This window comes from Gadus macrocephalus, chromosome 3 (assembly GCF_031168955.1).
Source record: "Gadus macrocephalus chromosome 3, ASM3116895v1".
NCBI classification, from domain to species: domain Eukaryota; kingdom Metazoa; phylum Chordata; class Actinopteri; order Gadiformes; family Gadidae; genus Gadus; species Gadus macrocephalus.
In genome coordinates, this window is record NC_082384.1 from 7,498,808 (window position 1) to 7,517,960 (window position 19,153).

The 19,153-nt window shown below is 44.2% G+C and overlaps 1 protein-coding gene across 1 annotated transcript in view; it reads left to right on the plus strand.

The window, feature by feature from the left end:
- usp43a (ubiquitin specific peptidase 43a) overlaps positions 1-19,153 on the plus strand; it is a 98,892-nt gene that overhangs the window by 23,687 nt on the left and 56,052 nt on the right. Inside the window, exon 3 of the mRNA XM_060046941.1 lies at positions 8,348-8,457. Within this exon, the coding sequence (XP_059902924.1) occupies positions 8,348-8,457 (110 nt within the window). The remainder of the gene's footprint in view (positions 1-8,347; positions 8,458-19,153) is intronic.

Here is a 19,153-nt window from a genome sequence, read left to right on the forward strand (position 1 = left end):
ATGTCTAGTTTGCTACAGTTACTGGTTTAAATCCTTGTCTGTCTTTCAGTCTGTCTGTCTATCTGTCTATCTCTCTCTGCCTCCCTCTCTCTGACTCAGTCTCTGTCTCTCTGTCTCTGCTCCTCTCCAAAAGAACGGCACTTCTAATAATACCTAGGACTGCCAAATGTACAACCTTTCACTGTACCCACACACACATAGTTCTGCTCTGTAGTTGAGTTTATTTCAAACTGAGTCTCCTCCTTAAGGCAGAGGGAAAGTGTGTGTGTGTGGTATATCTCTGGAAGCAGTCAGCTGCTCTGTTAACACTTTCTCATCGCATTCACACACACAGAAGTCCTCAACTCCTACACACACACACACACACACACACACACACACACACACACACACACACACACACACACACACACACACACACACACACACACACACACACACACACACATGCTTTACATAGAAATCCTTGTCTATAGAGTTGGACTGGGAAATATATTGATATCGTGATATGTTTTTTAAAGGCTGCATTACAGTTAAGGGACAGCTAAAACTGACTGTTCTTGCTGTTTTATTATTTTCCTTGACCATTTAATTTTGTCCATACCGACCATACTAGATGCTGCCATACTTTAAACTTCCTTACTTTTCATTAGTCGAGAACTGTATTTATTCACACAGGACTGCGACTCCCCTCGCAGTCTGTCCTTTGGAAATAATGTGTACCTTTTTTCGAGAACCGCAAGTGTTTCCAATACACGTACAAAAAGACCCATGATAGTTTATTGACGTGATGACAAAACATGGAAACCGGCCCAAGGACTAATTTTTAAAAGAAAATCTATGAAGGTAACACTGCTGAAAAGTGAACCTTTCAGACTCTCTCCAGCTATGGCAACAGGTATCTTTTAATTACCTTCTTTTCACCAAGGAGGAGATTAGATTAAGATGTAGCCGGGTGGCCATCAGACTTGGAGGTGTGTGTGCGTGCTTGCCTGCATGTGCGTAAAAGTGGCTAAAAAGAAAAGAGAGGGAAAATAAAGTGTTTCGCTTTCCTATGCGTAGCAACTGCTTTGCAGACGGCAGATGCCGGAATCTCTCTCCCTCTCCTCTGATGGTCGCCGTCCTGCCAGCGTGAGGAGCTACCTGTCACTAGCGCTTTCAGGCACGGGCAGGTTTCTGAAGGGGGTCCATTCCACTCTTTGAGGACCCATCTGCAGCAGGCCCTGCAGACAGCTGTTCCCACTTCCCACTGCTCCGGGGATTCTCAGCGTCCCTCGCTCTCCAAACTCTAAAAAACTTTTAGGTATACAAATGCACTATGAAACAGTGTGAGGGGCCCGCTTTGGCCCCTGAGGCTGCTGTGAAAGGAGAGTGTGGGGGAGGCAGCTCTCACGTGGATGCTAGCTTGTGGCTTCTGCGAGGACTCAGTGGGAGGCGGTGGGAGTTGTGATGATAACAACATATGTTGTACCCTGCGGGGGGGCCCCGGAGACCCCTAGAGGTGAGCCCGAGAAGGCCCCGCCGGCTGCTGCTCCTTCAGTCTTCTGCAGGGATCAAATGAGGTGTTGTGAGGCAGGTGCGGTCTGAGGAAAGAACACGGTGTAGTCTACTGCTCCAGGGTGAATACCGCCCACACCTCCTCTTAGCAAACACTGCATTCAGTCTTTGTTTTACAGGATCTGTTTGTGTTTCTCTCTTTGTTCCATCAGCAGGCTTTATTATTCTGTGTGTGCGTGGGTTTCTGGGGGGGTTATGATAAGCTATCCTTCACGACTTAAGGAGTCGTAAGTGGATGTTAATGGAATAATATGGTACTGACGGTGCTCAGCTTGTCTGATGGCACACAGTGCGGATGACACACCAGGCAGCCAGATGTAGTTCCAGTTAAAGGACACGTTGATGAAGGGTTGTTGTAACCTCTGTGGCACTCAATGTGAGTGGTGCAAAGTACAATGCACAATGAATGCCTTACATTCACCAAGAATAACACACACACACACACACACACACACACACACACACACACACACACACACACACACACACACACACACACACACACACACACACACACACACACACACACACACACACACACACACATATAAACACACACACTACCACACACACACACAAGCCCCGCACGCAAGCATGCACGCACAGAGACGATGTGTGTGTGACGATGCAACATCCCTATTGACCCTGCAACGACCTTGTGAACTCTCCTATCTTGACACTGGAACCCAGGTTCCACTCCCTGCGGTCTCGATCTAGTCAGGAATTATAGGTCAATACCGTTTGGACATTCAAATGTCTGCCAACTGACTAACTACTGTGTGTATGTCTGCGTATGTATTTTCGTGTGTGATATTCTCCAGAATGATTATTTCTGTCAGATACATTTCTTTAACCTCTTGCCTCCTACTTGACTCCTCTATCTTTAGTTAACAGAGCATTTGAGGCTCATGGAACGCCATATTATGATCATGATGTTACTATATTGTACCATTATATCTGCTCACATATCCCAATTCAAATGTTGAAATAATTCAACATTTAGAAACATTTGCCTATGACAATCTCTGCACTTCAGCCCATCTGATTTTTGTTCCATACAATCAGATCACACCAAGTACGCTTCCAAAACACGACCAACCTGCAAATGAAAAGTTGGGCGAATTCAAATAAAAGGTTCTGTTGTTCTTTGCAGCGTAAAGTAAACATTAGTAGAACCAGTATGCCTCTATCTCAAAACAACACTTGCATTTCGGTCACTTGGGCTGCATCCGAATACCTAGTACATACTATTTCTGTCTAGTGTCTACTACTTGACCATACTACACTTGACTGTGTAGTACGGTCTACAGACATGCGTAGAACGCCTCCGAACGCCGCCGAAACTCCACCGGATGTTTGGAGATGACGTATCTCCCCCCAGATGGCGGCAAAATTGACCTGTTTTCCGTCTTGTAATCGTTGCTATTAAATAAAAAAATGTCTCTTTCTACGCGAATGGCTCTTGAAATGGATATCTCTGCTAGAAGGCGTCGTCGTCGGTCATCTCGTAGAGCGACTTACCGGCAGGTTATGTTGTATATATGTGGACATTTGGTAAGTCATTTTTTTGGAATAATAATAATACATTTACAGTTATTTGTTACTCCGTGAAAAAGACGATTGAAGTAAATTTTTCCTTTTTTATTGAACACACACACACACACACACACACACACACACACACACACACACACACACACACACACAAATAAAAAGCCGCTGTTGGTGGTGTCGGGTCAGCCATCTCTTCTTCGTTTGTTACCAGACTCCGGTTGCATTGTGGGATAGCGTAGTGTGGTCCGTGGTTCACTTTGGCGGTAGTATGCATTCGGAAACGACTTCCGTACTACAGAATGCATACTAGAGTATTCGGACGCGCTAGATTTTTCGCATACTACAAAATGCATACTATATAGTATGCAAGTACGAGTATTCGGATGCAGCCTTGGTCCCAGCTAGCAAACATGTTTAGTCAACAATACTTTTCACCAAGCTGTTCGTCTGATGCATAATTCATCCCAGATTTACTATGAATTCCATGTGCTTCTAACTACTAGTGAATTACACTGTTAGTGAGTGTAAGCCGGTGGTCATGGGGGCTGTGTGGAATTGGCATGGAGAGTATTTGGCATGCAGACGGTGGATTTATTCAGTGTGGCTACTGGCAACAGCTTTGTGGCTCTTGGATATTAGCATGCACTTGTTATGGCTGTGGCTGGCCGCTGGATCTATTATTGCAGGGCAGACAATGCCAGGGAACATCACTACTCCATTCCTCGGTGGGGTCCCTGATAAAGAGGCTTTGTATAATCAGTAGTGTCCAAAGTGCTCTCTTTCACCCGCTCCTTTTCTCTCCCCCATTAACTCCATTTGTCTATATTTAATCGTACACTCGCTCTCTACTCTCTGAATCCTCCCCCTATCTTTCTGTTGTCCCCCCAGTGCTCTCTCTCTCTCTCTCTCTCTCTCTCTCTCTCTCTCTCTCTCTCTCTCTCTCTCTCTCTCTCTCTCTCTCTCTCTCTCTCTCTCTCTCTCTCTCTCTCTCTCTCTCTCTCTCTCTCTCTCTCTCTCTCTCTCTCTCTCTCTCTCTCTCTCTCAATATGCACCGTATTCTCTTTTCATTCTTTTTCACTCATCTATCCCTTCTCTGTGTGCTTTATCTCTCTTCCCCTGAATGGAGGTACCTGCTCTTTGTTCCAAGATCCATCTAAGTGGTTGTTGACCTACTTATGCTGAGGGGGGCATTCTGAAGAGCCTCTCTTGGCCCGTCTTTGCCTCTCTTATTCACCTTTGTTCTACCAAAGAATGTAACATCCATTACATAGTTTGATGGTAATGGCCGGTGTTTTCTTACAAATATGCAAATGAATTTGGCTGAACAAAATCCCTGGCGGAGTAAAAATGAAATGATAACTTTTTAAAGAATGTGTGGGCTTGTTTCCTGTTGCACCGGCCTGAGGTCCATTTCTAATTTTCTACCTGCTGTTATGTCTTCCGATGTTGCCTTGGGAGGTTTGGTTCCCTCATCTCATCTCATCTCATTTTCATCCGCTTATCCGGGGTCGGGTCGCGGGGGGAGCAGCTCAAGGTTTGGTTTAAACACGTTATTTACCAGCATGTTACTCCACAGCCTCCACGGTTTGAATTCAGTAGGTGTTGTGTGGGAGTGTTATGTGTCCCTTTGCATTTAAAGCCGCTTTTCCAGTTTGAGCTTATAGCTAAATTGCCTAGCCTCATTCTGGAATAAAATCACGTTATTCTTTCAATTACACAATGAATTCAACGCGAATTCTATAAGTAAGTATGTAAAATAATAATACAAAATCAAAGTAAATAGTAAGGATCCCGACACAAGAACGTACGGCATCGCTGTTCTGTCTGTGACGATCGTTCTGCTTTTTCCTTGAAGCTACAGTGAGGTAAAAGAAAGAAAAGGCCATTCAGTCTAGATACATAATGCAGCATGTTACCGCTCGGCGGCCACAGAGCTGCTTAATGCAGAAGGTGAACAGGCACGTTGTCCTTAAGCTTGACCAGACCCTCTCTGGTCCTAATGGAGGTCTGTGGAGCGCTACAGACGGCGCTCTATCAGACTCCACTGAAGCCCTTCCGCTTGTGGATTATCTTTTTCATACCTACTTTAACACTCTTAAAAAAACACCATGGTTGATTGGTTCAGGTCCATGCGGTGCTGGCTCTCTGTTCTCCCATGTGGAAAAAAAAGTTCTCCCCCTGATTCCCAAATGTCTACTGGGCCGGGATCGAGGCCAGCGTTTCCATGGAGACCGGTGTAACCTAGTCCGTCTCCAAGGGTCTTGAGATATGTTTGCCATTGTCAGAGAGGGGCGCGCGCGAGAGAGAGAGCCACAGCGAGCCATCGCCTTGTTCCTTGTTAAAATGTCAGATGCCGCGGTATTCCCATGAATATCCCTGCCCTTCATGTTCGCACCGCTCAACCTTAATTGTGAGCCTGACCCTAGACAGACCAGTGGTGACACAGTGTTCCTCCAGATAGTTACACTCAAGGACTGTCCCGGCTGTGGGATGAATGCCTTGCCGATGCACTACTTTAGTCGCGTCTGTACGGTGTCTTGTTTATTGGTACTGCTGCTAAATGCTGCTGTACTTGGCTCATGATTCTGTGAGTGGTTATTTTGTGCCTTTTGTTTTGACATGAATTTATACAGAGATGATGAGGTGTTTATCCCGTTAAGTAGGTTTGTTTTGTATTATTGGTTGTGATGATAAGGAAACAACAACTGGACTCTGCATATATTTTGTTTTCATCTGTAATGTTGATCAGGATTATGATCTGGTTTGATTGGTTGTGGCTCTGTAGGGAACATCCTCTTGCATCAGTGTGTTATAATTCCTATCTCGGTCATTTGGAAGGCACACCTAGACCCATTCTAACAAACACAATTCTGAGGCGTTTCACATGTGGCAACAAACACACTCATACCTGACACCTGATCCCTGTTCCGTCTTTCTCTTTTCTCGCTAATACACACACACACACACACACACACACACACACACACACACACACACACACACACACACACACACACACACACACACACACACACATGCACGCACAAACCTGCACAATAGTGTTCTGTTCAATTTCTTTAATGACCCTTTGTTAGGATGGAATTCTTTTTGGATCCTGAATTATGGTTAAAATAAACTGACTTTTACTGCCTCTTTTAGATTAATTCTAAGTGAAGGACGTGAGTGTAGGAGTGACCAGGACTGAATTTGTATCATAGTATTTGGCAGATGGACCCGGAATGGATGTGTATTATCTAGGATTAACCAGAACTGGATGTGCATTATAGTGCAGGCGAGACCAGGAATGGATGTGTATTATGTAGGATTAAATTCATTAGATTGCAGACTGTGAAGAATGTCATTGTCTTACATAAGTCCCTGTCGGATATGTATTCTTCTGGCAATTTCCTTTTTTTTATATATATATATAAAAAAAATCGGTATATATTTACAGATATTACAACTCAATTATGCAGAAGAGATGACGTATGTACTCACACAAAAACTAAAGACACTCCCGTTTGGTAATATAATTGGTGTCGAGCCGTATCAAGTATTTTTTGCATAATGTGTGTGTGAAGAACAAACTTGAACACACATGATTTTCTAGTAATCGGCGTCCCCCCAGCTGTGCTTTGACGTCCCTCTGTGTCCCGTCCTGGATCCGGTGCTAATGGAAAGCTTTAGCTTCTGCCTTCCCCACAGACAGCCGTTACTATCTCCAAAACAAAAGTCTGGTCTCTTTGCCTATCACCGCAATTGGAAATGGTCTTGAAATCTTCCTTTGTGTTCTCCTGTTTTGGTCAGAGTCAGAGGACATAACAGAAAGCGCACTTAATGTGGGCTCTGGAAGGGCCCCAACACGGCGTTCCAAGAGCCTGACGGCCACATAGTCGACGGCCACATAGTCTCCGGCCACGTGGGTCCGTTACTGTCCCATGATGAAGGTGATGCCAGGAATCCCTTGGGCATCCCCTGATGCGGAGGTTGACGGGCCAGAGCTTCCCCGTGGTGGGGTGAGATATGGGCGAGAGACCGGCCTTTTGGAGCAGATCTAGACCCTGAGCCCACCGATGGCCTCTGCCTGTCGTGCTGCTCTCTTTGAATCAACACACTTGGTGTCTGGTTGTCTGCATTTGTGCGTCGACTTCTCCACTTCCGGTTTACCAGCATTGAAAATGTCTGTGTATATCTCGTGGTATCCTGGGGGTTGATCAGCTCCTTGGGATCTGCTGCTCACCCTCCAGCAACATGGCATTACAACCATGAGGTAAAGCAGGGGTCACCTACCTTTTTGAACCTGAGAGCTACTTCATGGGCACTGTCATGCGAAGGGCATACACTCTTCTGAAATAACAAATTTGCTCAGTTTGCCTTTAGTTATATATTAATATTAATGATACTCATCTATGTGAAAACATGTTAATTAATTAAGTCATGTTAATGATTTCTCACAATAATTATCAACAATGACTTAAAAAAGGTGGGAAAGAGTTGTTCAAGAATGAGTAGTGCTATTTTTAGAACAGGCCTGCGGGCGCCTCATGTGGTCCTTGCGGGCGCCATGGTGCCCGCGGGCACTGTGTTGGTGACCCCTGAGCTAAAGGAACCAACGACCTGTAGTATGAGGAAGAGCTACTTACCCTCAGACAGAACATGATGTTAAACTTTAGTGTTGGGAGTGTTCATGTGGATGTGCTCAGTTAAAGCATTTGGAATTTCAACCACCATAGTAGGGGATTTATAAAGATTACACTCATAAATCTACACAATTTGTAAAGTGATAGGCCAATATCGGCCTGTAAAATCAGCCAAACAATATATCATTCCGCTCTCTCTATCCATAATTATATGTATGAAAGTCTGAATGAAATATAAAATGCCCTTATTTAGTTTATTTGAATATATCCAGTTAGTATTTACTCGATTGGCTGAGATAAGCCGACTAAATCTTTGCTGGAGTCATTAGAAAAATCTGATCTCTTAGCCCTCTACTTCTCCTCATCTCTCCTCTCGCTATGTCTCTCTTCCTCTCACTTCCCTTAATTAGTCTGTGGTGAAAAAGCTGTTTATGGTGGGATGATGTGATTGGCTTCACTGACCTCTCTCTCTCTCTCTCTCTCTCTCTCTCTCTCTCTCTCTCTCTCTCTCTCTCTCTCTCTCTCTCTCTCTCTCTCTCTCTCTCTCTCTCTCTCTCTCTCTCTCTCTCTCTCTCTCTCTCTCTCCCTCCCTCCAGGTTCCCAGTGTGGTGGTGATGGAGCCTGCCTGTCCCCCGGCTCTGCCTCTGTCCAACCAGCCAGGCACCAGACACAGCTTTGTGCAGGAACACTTCCAGGCCCAGTACAGGTGAGTGGAGCAGACCCCTGCCCCAGCCTCAGGGTTTGGTCGGTCCCCTAACAATGGGGGATGTGAATCATTCGGGGTCTCATAATTTGATTTTGATACTTGGGATCACGATTCGATTCCATACGATTTTTTTTGATTCAGTACATAGGGATTATAATGTCAGGATTGACTCACAGTTCACTCTGTGCTACGAAAGGGGTTGTGGCAAATGATTGCATGAAAGCGGAGTAGAGGGTGTGATTGATTTTGTCCATTATATATTTTCAAAAGTGACATTAACGGTATTAATATAAGCACACAAAAGAAAACGTAAGGCAAGAGGAAAACTTGGAAAAAAAATCTATAAGAAATATAGGCAGTGTTGGGGTAGTTACTCAAAAAAAGTAATTAGTTACTTATTACTAGTTACTTCTGTAAATTGTAATGAGATTACTTTACTAGTTACTGCATTTGAAAAGTAACTTCACTACTTATTACTTTACTTCCCCGTTTCTTAATTTACTGTAAATACATGGACAAACATCGTAGCCCTATCATCACTTAGTATTTATTGTATAAATCTATATATAAACCATATGAAAGAACAATATCCCTGTCTGCACAAAGAAATGCCTCACTGTAAAATCCACAAACAACAGGATAAAGTAGGCTATGGTGAGGTCAATCAGTAGCAACACACAAGTTTCAAAACACAGGTTTTGGAAAACATGAGAACAAAAATTAAGTGGTCAATGAAAAATATAAAAAGGTCACTTTATCCCATACAATTAAAACAGAAATGCACTTAAGCGGCGGTGACACATGCTGTTACTTTATGTGGTCCAAAGGCCTGTCTTTCTGTGGCACCTGCTTCTGCGCTCCAACACTCCTTCGCACAAGCAGCTACGTCACTCAAATCGATCGCTATAGCAACGTGTCGAGGCAAGCAGGCGCTGCAGACACACAGGCAGCACGCATGCACGCACCACAACTGATCAGGACTTTACACGCAGGCAAACACTATAGTCTAGTAAAGTAGTGTAGTTACCGATATTTTAAATGTAATGCGTTACTTTAGATCGTTACCCAAAAAAAGTAATATCGTTACTGTAACGCGTTACTTTGTAACCCGTTACCCCCAACGCTGAATATAGGCCTATATCATCTTGGTAGTTGTGAATCGATTCAGCATCATAGAAGATTCAGAGGGAGCGACATCTGTTTGAGTGACATGGGTTCAGCGGCGAGAGGCGAGTGAGAGGGAGGGACTGAGGGACATCCATTTCCAGAACCTCTTTTTTTGTCAAATTGGGGACTGACTGTTTGTTCATTGACGTGCGCGGCTCAGAGGAAGTACTAGAATGGAAAATGCGTTGCGGTAGACTGGGGTAACACTACAACTCATGACCTCCTCCTCAACCATCTCCACTCTTTCAGAATGTACAAGGGGAGATTCAATTGGCCTCTCTCAATAAAAATATTTGGTTTACTCTCGGTAACGAGTACAACTGAGAAGAATCGATTTGTTCGGCAGTCTGTTCGAGCACGTTGTCTGTGATGCAGAAGGGACCCTTATGGGACATGATGGGCCCTATGATGTTTTCCTCTCAATACCTTATATACTGTGGACAGTACCTTGTGCTTTCCTCCGATATGGGAAGAATGAGGCGCTCTTTGAAAGTAGGTCATTCAGAACTGTGAAGGACTGAGAGGAGAATTTAAATTTAAAACAAGCTTCTGGCTCTCCGCACATTTTGACATGGATACATGGGTTTCTGTTTCGCCCCTCTCCGAACAGACACACACACACACACACACAAACACACACACACACACACACACACACACACACACACACACACACACACACACACACACACACACACACACACACACACACACACACACTCTCTCTTCCTCAGTCTCACCTTTCTCTCCCTTGGGTCTGCTATCGCTATTTAGTAGTTGATATCATGTGGCCGGCGCTGCCATTGGTGTGTGTGTGGCATGTGAATTTGTGTGTGTGTGAGATATAACAATTGTAAAGCAGTTTGTGTTGTTGAAAAGAAAACGCAGGGGTTTGTTGTTGTGACATTTCCATAATATATTAAAGTTTGGCTTTGGTTTGAAATGAATCATCATTTAGCCAAATCAAAATTGTATCCAGTGGAAGGTTTACTTCTCCCTAACAGGTCATGTTACTTAACTTTAAGAACATTTAAACAATGTGAACGCAGCCTTCTGAATTAAACAATCACACACAGTATCTCTCTCAAACACGCTCACTCTCTCGCTGTCGCTCTCACTGTCTCTCAGAGTCAAATGGATTAGCTCCTCCTTTTCTTAATATTGATCCCTTAGTGGTCCCCAATAGGCCCGACCTGCGTCGAGCGGATCTATGGCCCACAAAATAATTATTTAGTATAGGCTAACTTATTTGTTGTAATTATTTATCTATATATACTTAATGTATATTTTTCTGTTTGATTATCTTGCTTATGAAGATTATCTGATATCAAATGTACAATTTAGTATAATGTACAAAAACTATTATACTAATACATTTTATGCGTAAATAACTTTTCGTTTCGATCTCAAAGTGCATACAATTGAGTGCATTAACATTTTTTAAAACACAATCCACAAAACAACAAGAAGACTACAGGAAGGCCTGTCAAGGGTTGAGTTTTAAAGCTGATCGGTTGGGTTGCTTGATGGCCGATGGGGCTGGACTGGCCCATTGTTTCCAAGGGATTTTAAAAGTTGCCCACTATGAGAACTAACTGGGGATCCCTGCCATAGTATAACTACCATGAGATCATTTGGTACTGGTTCAGCCCTGACCAGAGCATTCTGAGGTCATCCAGGCTCTCAGTCATTGGGTTTTCCTATTCTCCTCGTCAGCGGATCATGGATTAAATGCTTAGCATGAGTCTGTATCCCTGCAGATCGTACTTTCCTAGGCAGGACTTACTCAGACTAATTCAAACGTGTTTCCATCAAATCCATGTAGATGCTTTTGGGGGAATGTGATCTGGCTTTGGTCATGGATGTGTGTGATCTCACTCACTCACTCACTCACTCACTCACTCACTCACTCACTCACTCACTCACTCACTCACTCACTCACTCACTCACTCACTCACTCACTCACTCACTCACTCACCCACTCACCCACTCCAATAGCTTGTTAGATGAGCGTGCAACTGAATTAATTATTAATGAAGAGTCTCCCAAGAGGCAGTGATCCTGATTCTGCACTTTGACCTCCAGTAAGGAGTCAAACAGGATCTCTTTCATGGTAAGAGAGGGTGTGGGTGAACACATCTAATGATCGCTATGTCAGTTTGCCATTTATGACATTCTGGGTTGTATATGTGCTATAATCACATTAGCTGGCAATTCATCCGCTGATTAGTGTGAGAATCTCTCAGCCGCCCGCCCACACATACACAAACGCATGCGCGCGTAAATATAGAATTACAGTTACACAAACACCCAGACACAGGTAATATAGCAACATACACAATCACAGCCTCAAATGCACAAAATGCACGAACACAAAAAGAGAAGAAAACATTAGAGTGCACATGCACACTGTGTACACATCTCTATCCCATGCACTCACACACACACACACACACACACATAAACAGGCTCTTTTAATAATCTTCGGCTATGTTTAGCACTTCCCTCCTCTGGTCTTTCTTCCTGTGCCAGTAAAGCAGAGGGGGGCATTCAGTGGAAAGCTGCTGAAATGACGTGTCATGTATGTAATGCATAAATTAAACATGCATGTACACACACACACACACGCGCGCGCGCGCGCGCACACACACACACACACACACACACACACACACACACACACACACACACACACACACACACACACACACACACACACACACACACACACACACACACACACACACGCACACTGTTGAATAAGGCAGGAATCAGAAGACACAATCACACACATGTGTATCTTCATATGTATCGTCTTTTGCCATCCATGGCGGTCTCGCTGCCGTGTCTCCAACAGGAAGTCGCTGAACACGCTGCAGCTCAGCGCTGCGCTTGGGACGGGGGATGGCCAGGATGCACGGGACAGGGAAGCGTCCCGTCACATAGACGGGGCGCGTGGGCAGGTGGGTTACCTGAAACACAGGCTCCATCTGTGCAGCTTGGTGTTGTGCGCCAGCCGTTGCTTTTTGAGGATATTTGAACAAGTGTGCTTCTGGAAAATTGGCCTTTCCACATGTGAACTTGTTCTGTGTGAATTGACTGGATCGGTTTATCTAGAGGATCGTGGATACACGCTGTCCGTCACCCACGCAGTTGCTCAGCTGTGCTGCATCGCATCTGGTACGATGTTGTTTTTAGTGGAAGAACTGTATGGAGCTTTTACCTGAGGGCTGCACAGAGAGACAACATGTGGCCAGAGGGGGTGGGCGCGGTGCCTGGGGTCCGTGCAGCAAGCAGCCTCAGGTGAACAGAGTGTGCTAGGCTGCAAATGTGCCCCTGTCTGGGGCCCATGTACCGCGGTCGCTAGGGGGCTAATGACATGGGAGAGGGGATTCGTAATGGGTTGTGAGTTAACAGTAGGCATCGTTATTATTGTTCTCTCTTTGTGTGTGTGTGTGTGTGTGTGTGTGTGTGTGTGTGTGTGTGTGTGTGTGTGTGTGTGTGTGTGTGTGTGTGTGTGTGTGTGTGTGTGTGCGTGCACTACAGAGCTATGGGGGCACAAACACTAGATTGCCTTTTATTTCACACAAGGATACGCAAGCAATCCATTTGACTCACACGCAAATGGTTCATTTTCAATCACACACATACACAAAATACACTGTATCTCGCTTAACTGTCTGTACTTTTCACATCGACTTATTTGTGAAATATATATATGTGTAGAAGGCAGTGGGCCTGTGATCTTGTGCTGGCGGCTGATTCTCTCTACACATGGTCATGTGAGGTGGATGACAGAACAGACCGGAGTGCTGACGACCTGAGGAATCCTGCAGGGTCAGCGTCTGGTGTGTCCCACTCAGCGGGAGCTGTGGTTCTGACTGAAACAGGCCTGGTGCAGTATTAAACAGATAATGGTTATTTCACCTTTCTGTAACCTGGTGAGTCCTAACTGTGCGGTAAGACACAGTGAGTGCCAATGACTCTCCTTGAGTCTGAGTCTGGAACAAAGGAGGTTGGTGTGACCACCTGGAATCAGGCCCACCTCTTCCCGGTGATTCGGATGTAGGTCGAACCTCTAGGAAGTCTAGGAAGCTTGTTCTGTTGAGAGGAAAGTGTGTGATTTGGTGAATCAAACTCGCTTCTGACTCCAGCCATCTGCTACCACAGCGGCGTAGGGAAAGCGCAGTTGACTCACAGCGCTGGAAGTTTGGATCGTGCTGCTACTCCTAGTTTTCATCCCACCTCCTCTTCCCCAGGCGTGGTCATCTCAAGACGCAACGCCTCGAGCTGGGTGCTTCAAATATGCTTCATTGGAGAGAGAGGAGGAGGGACTTCAGAGGGATGAGGTTTGGAGGCAACAGGGGGGAGGGACTTCAGAGGGATGAGGTTTAGAGGCAACAGGGGGGAGGGACTTCAGAGGGATGAGGTTTAGAGCTGATAGAGAGAGAGGGTGGGACTTCAGAGGGATGTGGTTTTGAGGAGAGAGAGGGGGAGGGACTTCAGAGGGATGAGATTTAGAGGAGAGAGAGGGCGGGGCTTCAGAGGGATGAGGTTTAGAGGAGAGAGAGGGGGAGGGACTTCAGAGGGATGAGGTTTAGAGCTGACAGAGAGAGGGCGGGACTTCAGAGGGATGAGGTTTAAAGGAGAGAGAGAGGGGGAGGGACTTCAGAGGGATGAGATTTAGAGGAGAGGGAGGGCGGGGCTTCAGAGGGATGAGGTTTAGAGGAGAGAGAGGGGGAGGGACTTCAGAAGGATGAGGTTCAGAGGAGAGAGAGGGGGAGGGACTTCGGAGGTGGCAATATCCATTTATGTTGCACGTTCCGGATATTGCTTTGACAAATTCTTTGAGCAAAATGAATATGAAATCTGAATATGTATTCTCTTTGACATTATTGTAGCCCTTCTTGTCATGTTCTTCTACACCTCGCTCTGGGGACACAGCTCATGGGAAGTAAGGGAACGTTGATTGCGTTGCGGGAGACCGAGATAACCCTACAATTCACGAGCATCTGTCAGCCTACTTCCTGGTGGTATTTCCACAGCGATGGAGTGATCCTCAGTGTCGTCGGATCTGATGTCATGTTCTTCTACACCTCGCTCTGGGGACACAGCTCATGGGAAGTAAGGGAACGTTGATTGCGTTGCGGGAGACCGAGATAACCCTACAATTCACGAGCATCTGTCAGCCTACTTCCTGGTGGTATTTCCACAGCGATGGAGTGATCCTCAGTGTCGTCGGATCTGATGAAATGTTTGCAGTGAGAGTGTACACACTGTCTGGCAGGGAGACGAGTGATGTGGGCACCCACACACCCACACACACACACACACACACACACATACACATACACATACACATACACACACACACACTCCCATCACCAGCACATCATCTGTCTTCTGCCTTGTCTTTTTTGCTTTTCTCTTCCCGGACCTCTTAATTTTTTCATGTCCTGAGAGATGTGAAAGCCCCGCTTGTCTCACTCCCTCTCTGTCTCTCTTTCTGACGGATAGGACTCTTTAAAAGTATTCCTCCTTTTATCATCGGTGGGTCTGTGTTGCAGTGTGTTCCAGTAGGGAACAGAATTTGTGGGAGACGGCTTGGGGTACTCTGCACTGCGTCGCTCTGGTTCTTGATAATGTTGAAGCAAAACAAGCTGCCGTTGGTGATTCAGACCGACTTCAGGGCTTGTACGAAATGAATGTTTGACCTATCTTTAGTGTTGTTATGTTTTGTGAAACCATGCTTTTGGCATTTCTTTGTATATCCATGCAACATTTAAAATAACCAGATTAAGGGTAAAATCCTGAACGCTGCCTCTGCAACGAGTGCAGGTCAATTATTTGTTAATATGCAGACTGCATGGGCATTCAACATACTCACTTTACACACAAGCAACAACACAGCAAAGGATCATTTGGTTTATGAAGTGAGATTAGGGGGATGATGCAAGATAAATGCAAGAACCTTAGCATGTGAGCTTTACAATAAGGGTACATTAATAAACCTTTAATTAACATTCATTTATGCAGTAATAAGCATTAACTAACAGTAAATTAACAGTTAACTAATGGTCAAGTAATCATTTACTAATGGTCTAGTAATAATTTACTAATGGTAATTTTCTTAATGGTGTTCATGTTAACTCAAGTCATGGAGTTATTAATGCATACAATATGCATACAATATTTAATAAAAAACTCTTAATGCAGGTTAAGAACTGTTTCCCTGCATTAAAAGGCCAGCATACAAACTTGAGAAAAACCAAACACTGAAACACTGCGCGTATCCAAGGGGAGATTAATGAGCCAATTAGCACAGGTGAATTAATTAACTTAACTGAAAATGACTTACAACTAAATACTGAGCAGACGCCCCTAATGGCAGAACATAACTTAAACTGTGACGTGTATTCCTCCCAGGCAGAACCAGGTCTGCCTCAAAGCATAAAACACCCGCCATCAAAACATGGCTCCTGGTTGACCTTTACTCGTTTGCTATTCCCTTCAGATCCGTTATTGAGGTACCCTCTCCCCGCCTCACCTAGAATGCATCTGTGCGGTGCTTTGAACCGGGACCGCTGCTTTGACCTGACTTTCCCTTTTGATTTGTTTTGTTTTGCACCGGGTCACACCACAACAAACCGGGACGCAGCGCCGGGACCAAGTGATCTTCCTCTCACTGCATGTGTATGTGTGTATTTATCTTTGCGTGCGCGCGCGCGTGTGTGTGTGTGTGTGTCAAGGGTGTGTGTGTTTGAGTGTTTGTGTGTTAAACTGAAAGACAAAGTCAAAGTGGTTTGCGTAGATACATTATAGAGATTGCTAGAGACATAAAGGTAATGTCTCTCTCTGCCTTTGATGAGGGATTTAGTTTTTTTGTGTATGTCTGTGTGTTTGTGTGAGAGAGAGAGAGAATGTGACTGAGTGCATTTGTGACCTCGGCCAATATGAACTAATAACTAAGTTCTTGCTCTCTTCGCACTTGGTGAATCTGGTTGGAAGTAAAGCAAAAACATCTCCTTTGAGAAATGCCTTCCGCCACGTTAACTCTTTAGCAGTGGGTTTCAATGGGCTTGAAGCCCAGCTGATCTTCAGCGAGAAGCTGAAGGTAACCTTGAGAGCAAGGAGTCTATAATTTTTTTATAATAAAGAGAAAAAATAACATAAATAAACCATTTATACTAACCACATCGATAACCCTTCCTCTTACAGTCCCCTAATGACTAAGTATTTACCCGGTAAATATATGGTAAATCATAGATATTATTGGGTAATTACCACTGGTCATAGGAATGGTAAATACAGAGGAACTACAGCTGAAGTACTAAGAAAAACCTCCACTATTACCCATCAACTCAACTAAGTACTGTGTAGTTGTAACTGTTATAGTAATAACTCAGATATAATTGTGTACTTCCTAGGAAAGTAGGCAACCAATTCTTAGACACAACACTTCTATTGCCCATCAATTCAAGTTACAATTGTGGTTATCCAAGGTTTATGTTGGTAACAGCCCAAGTTTAATTATATACTATCTAGAAATTAACATAGTACTTTCCAATAAATTACTTTTTCTTACATAGTTATTGTTCAGAGCTACACCCATTTATAAAAGGTTTATTCGATTTACCTCAGAAACTACGGAATTGTTTTTATTTAAGGTGAAAAATGACAGCAATACTTACCTGGTAACAACTTCTGCAGGCACAGTTTTCCTCTTGTGTCATGGTACATCTTCTTAAATACTGGGTAAAAACTAAAAGCCTTGTTTGTTTCCATGTTATTACCATGTTCTTACCATATCTTTTGTATTAGATAATTCCATTGTCCATGCAGTTAACTGGAACTTGTACCATATATGTTCTGCAACGTTACTAAGTAAATCATGGCAATTTACCCAGTAAGTAAGCTGAAAATGTACTGTAAAAGGAAGCCTTTTTTTCTTTCGATGGTATAACCAGGCTATTACCAAAAAATGTGTAACTGGTCATTCCCTTTTCCATGCAATCAACACAAACTTGTACCATAGATGTTCTGCAACGTTATTAAGTAAAACATTACAATTTACCCAGTAATTAAGCTGAAGCTGTACTGTAAAAGGAAGCGTTGTTTGTTTCCATTGTATTACCAGGCTCTTACCATATAATTTGTAACTGGTTATTCCATTTTCAATGCAATCAACACAAACTTGTACCATATATGTTCTGCAACGTTACTAAGTTAAACTTGACAATTTGTCCAGTAAGTAAGCTGAAACTGTACTGTAAAAGGAAGTCTTGTTTGTTTCCATTATATTACCAGGCTCTTACCAAATAATTTTTAACTTGTTATTCCCTTTTCCATGCAATCAACACAAACGTGTACCATATATTTTCTGCAACGTCGTTCACCAGTAGCTAGGCACTCTAATTTTAGTTTAAAACCCCAAACCACTGTTGACGAAAGGCATATTAAAATGAAACAAAAACAAAGGCTTGACTTTCAAACAATGCATTTCTCCCAAACAGGCACTGAACACTGAAAGAAATCTGACAAACAAAAGAGCCGTCCACACTCAATTTAAATGTTACTGATGGTGTTTTGATAAAACACATGACCAAAATGCAGAATGCTTTAACCACTACAATTTGAATGGCGAATGTCATGCAGCAATCTGCCTAGGGGACCATCTTCGTGGTCATTCGCCAACCATTGCGTCCACTGGATGAATGAGAGATGGCTCTTTAGTGTCCTCTCTGTGTGGTTTCCCCGCAGTCTCCACACCTTGTAGGCTGACCAAGCCCTGACCAATTCCCTCCAAATCTCCCCTTCCATTCTGTAATAAAGTATTAGAAGGCAAGAAAATAAACATTAGGACTGTCAATTAATGAACCTTTCTAGAACATGTTAAACTCAAAGATTATTTTGTTTGCCAGTTAAGAAAGGATGCGGGTCCTCTGGCCATAGAGTGGCGAAGTCACGCCCCTTCCGGTAGACCCCATGGGACCTATGAGATCGAAAAATATGAATGAGTTTCAATGGAGAGAAAGTAACTCTTTTCTGGTCCCAGTCTTTATGTGTCCCGGATTACACATATGTTGTTTGTGGATTTTAAATGATAATTTTTCATCCAAAGAAAACATTTTCGTGAAGAAGTTTGAGCTGTCACCCCGCCGGAGCTGCCGCCGAAGGGAAGTCGGGAGGAGGAGACATGGTGTAGAAAGGGATTGTACTCCCGGAGCTGAGCTGCCGGACTGCCGCCGAGCTACCCCAGCCGGAGCTGCTCGTCCACCGGAGCTGCTAGTCCCGTGGAGCTTCCACCTAGCTTCGGCCCCAGTTCAGCTCCCGGAGTACAATCCTTTTCTTCTCCATGTCGCGGTTCATGGACTTCAGAGAGTCAATGCCAAAGTTCCTTCCCCCCAATTCTTCTCAACCATGGCCGAGATATCCCCCACTACGAGTCTTTACTTGTGGAAGTACCAGAGACGTCAGACACAGTCTTTATTATTCATAATATCATCCGAGGCTCACAAATCTTTTGGCC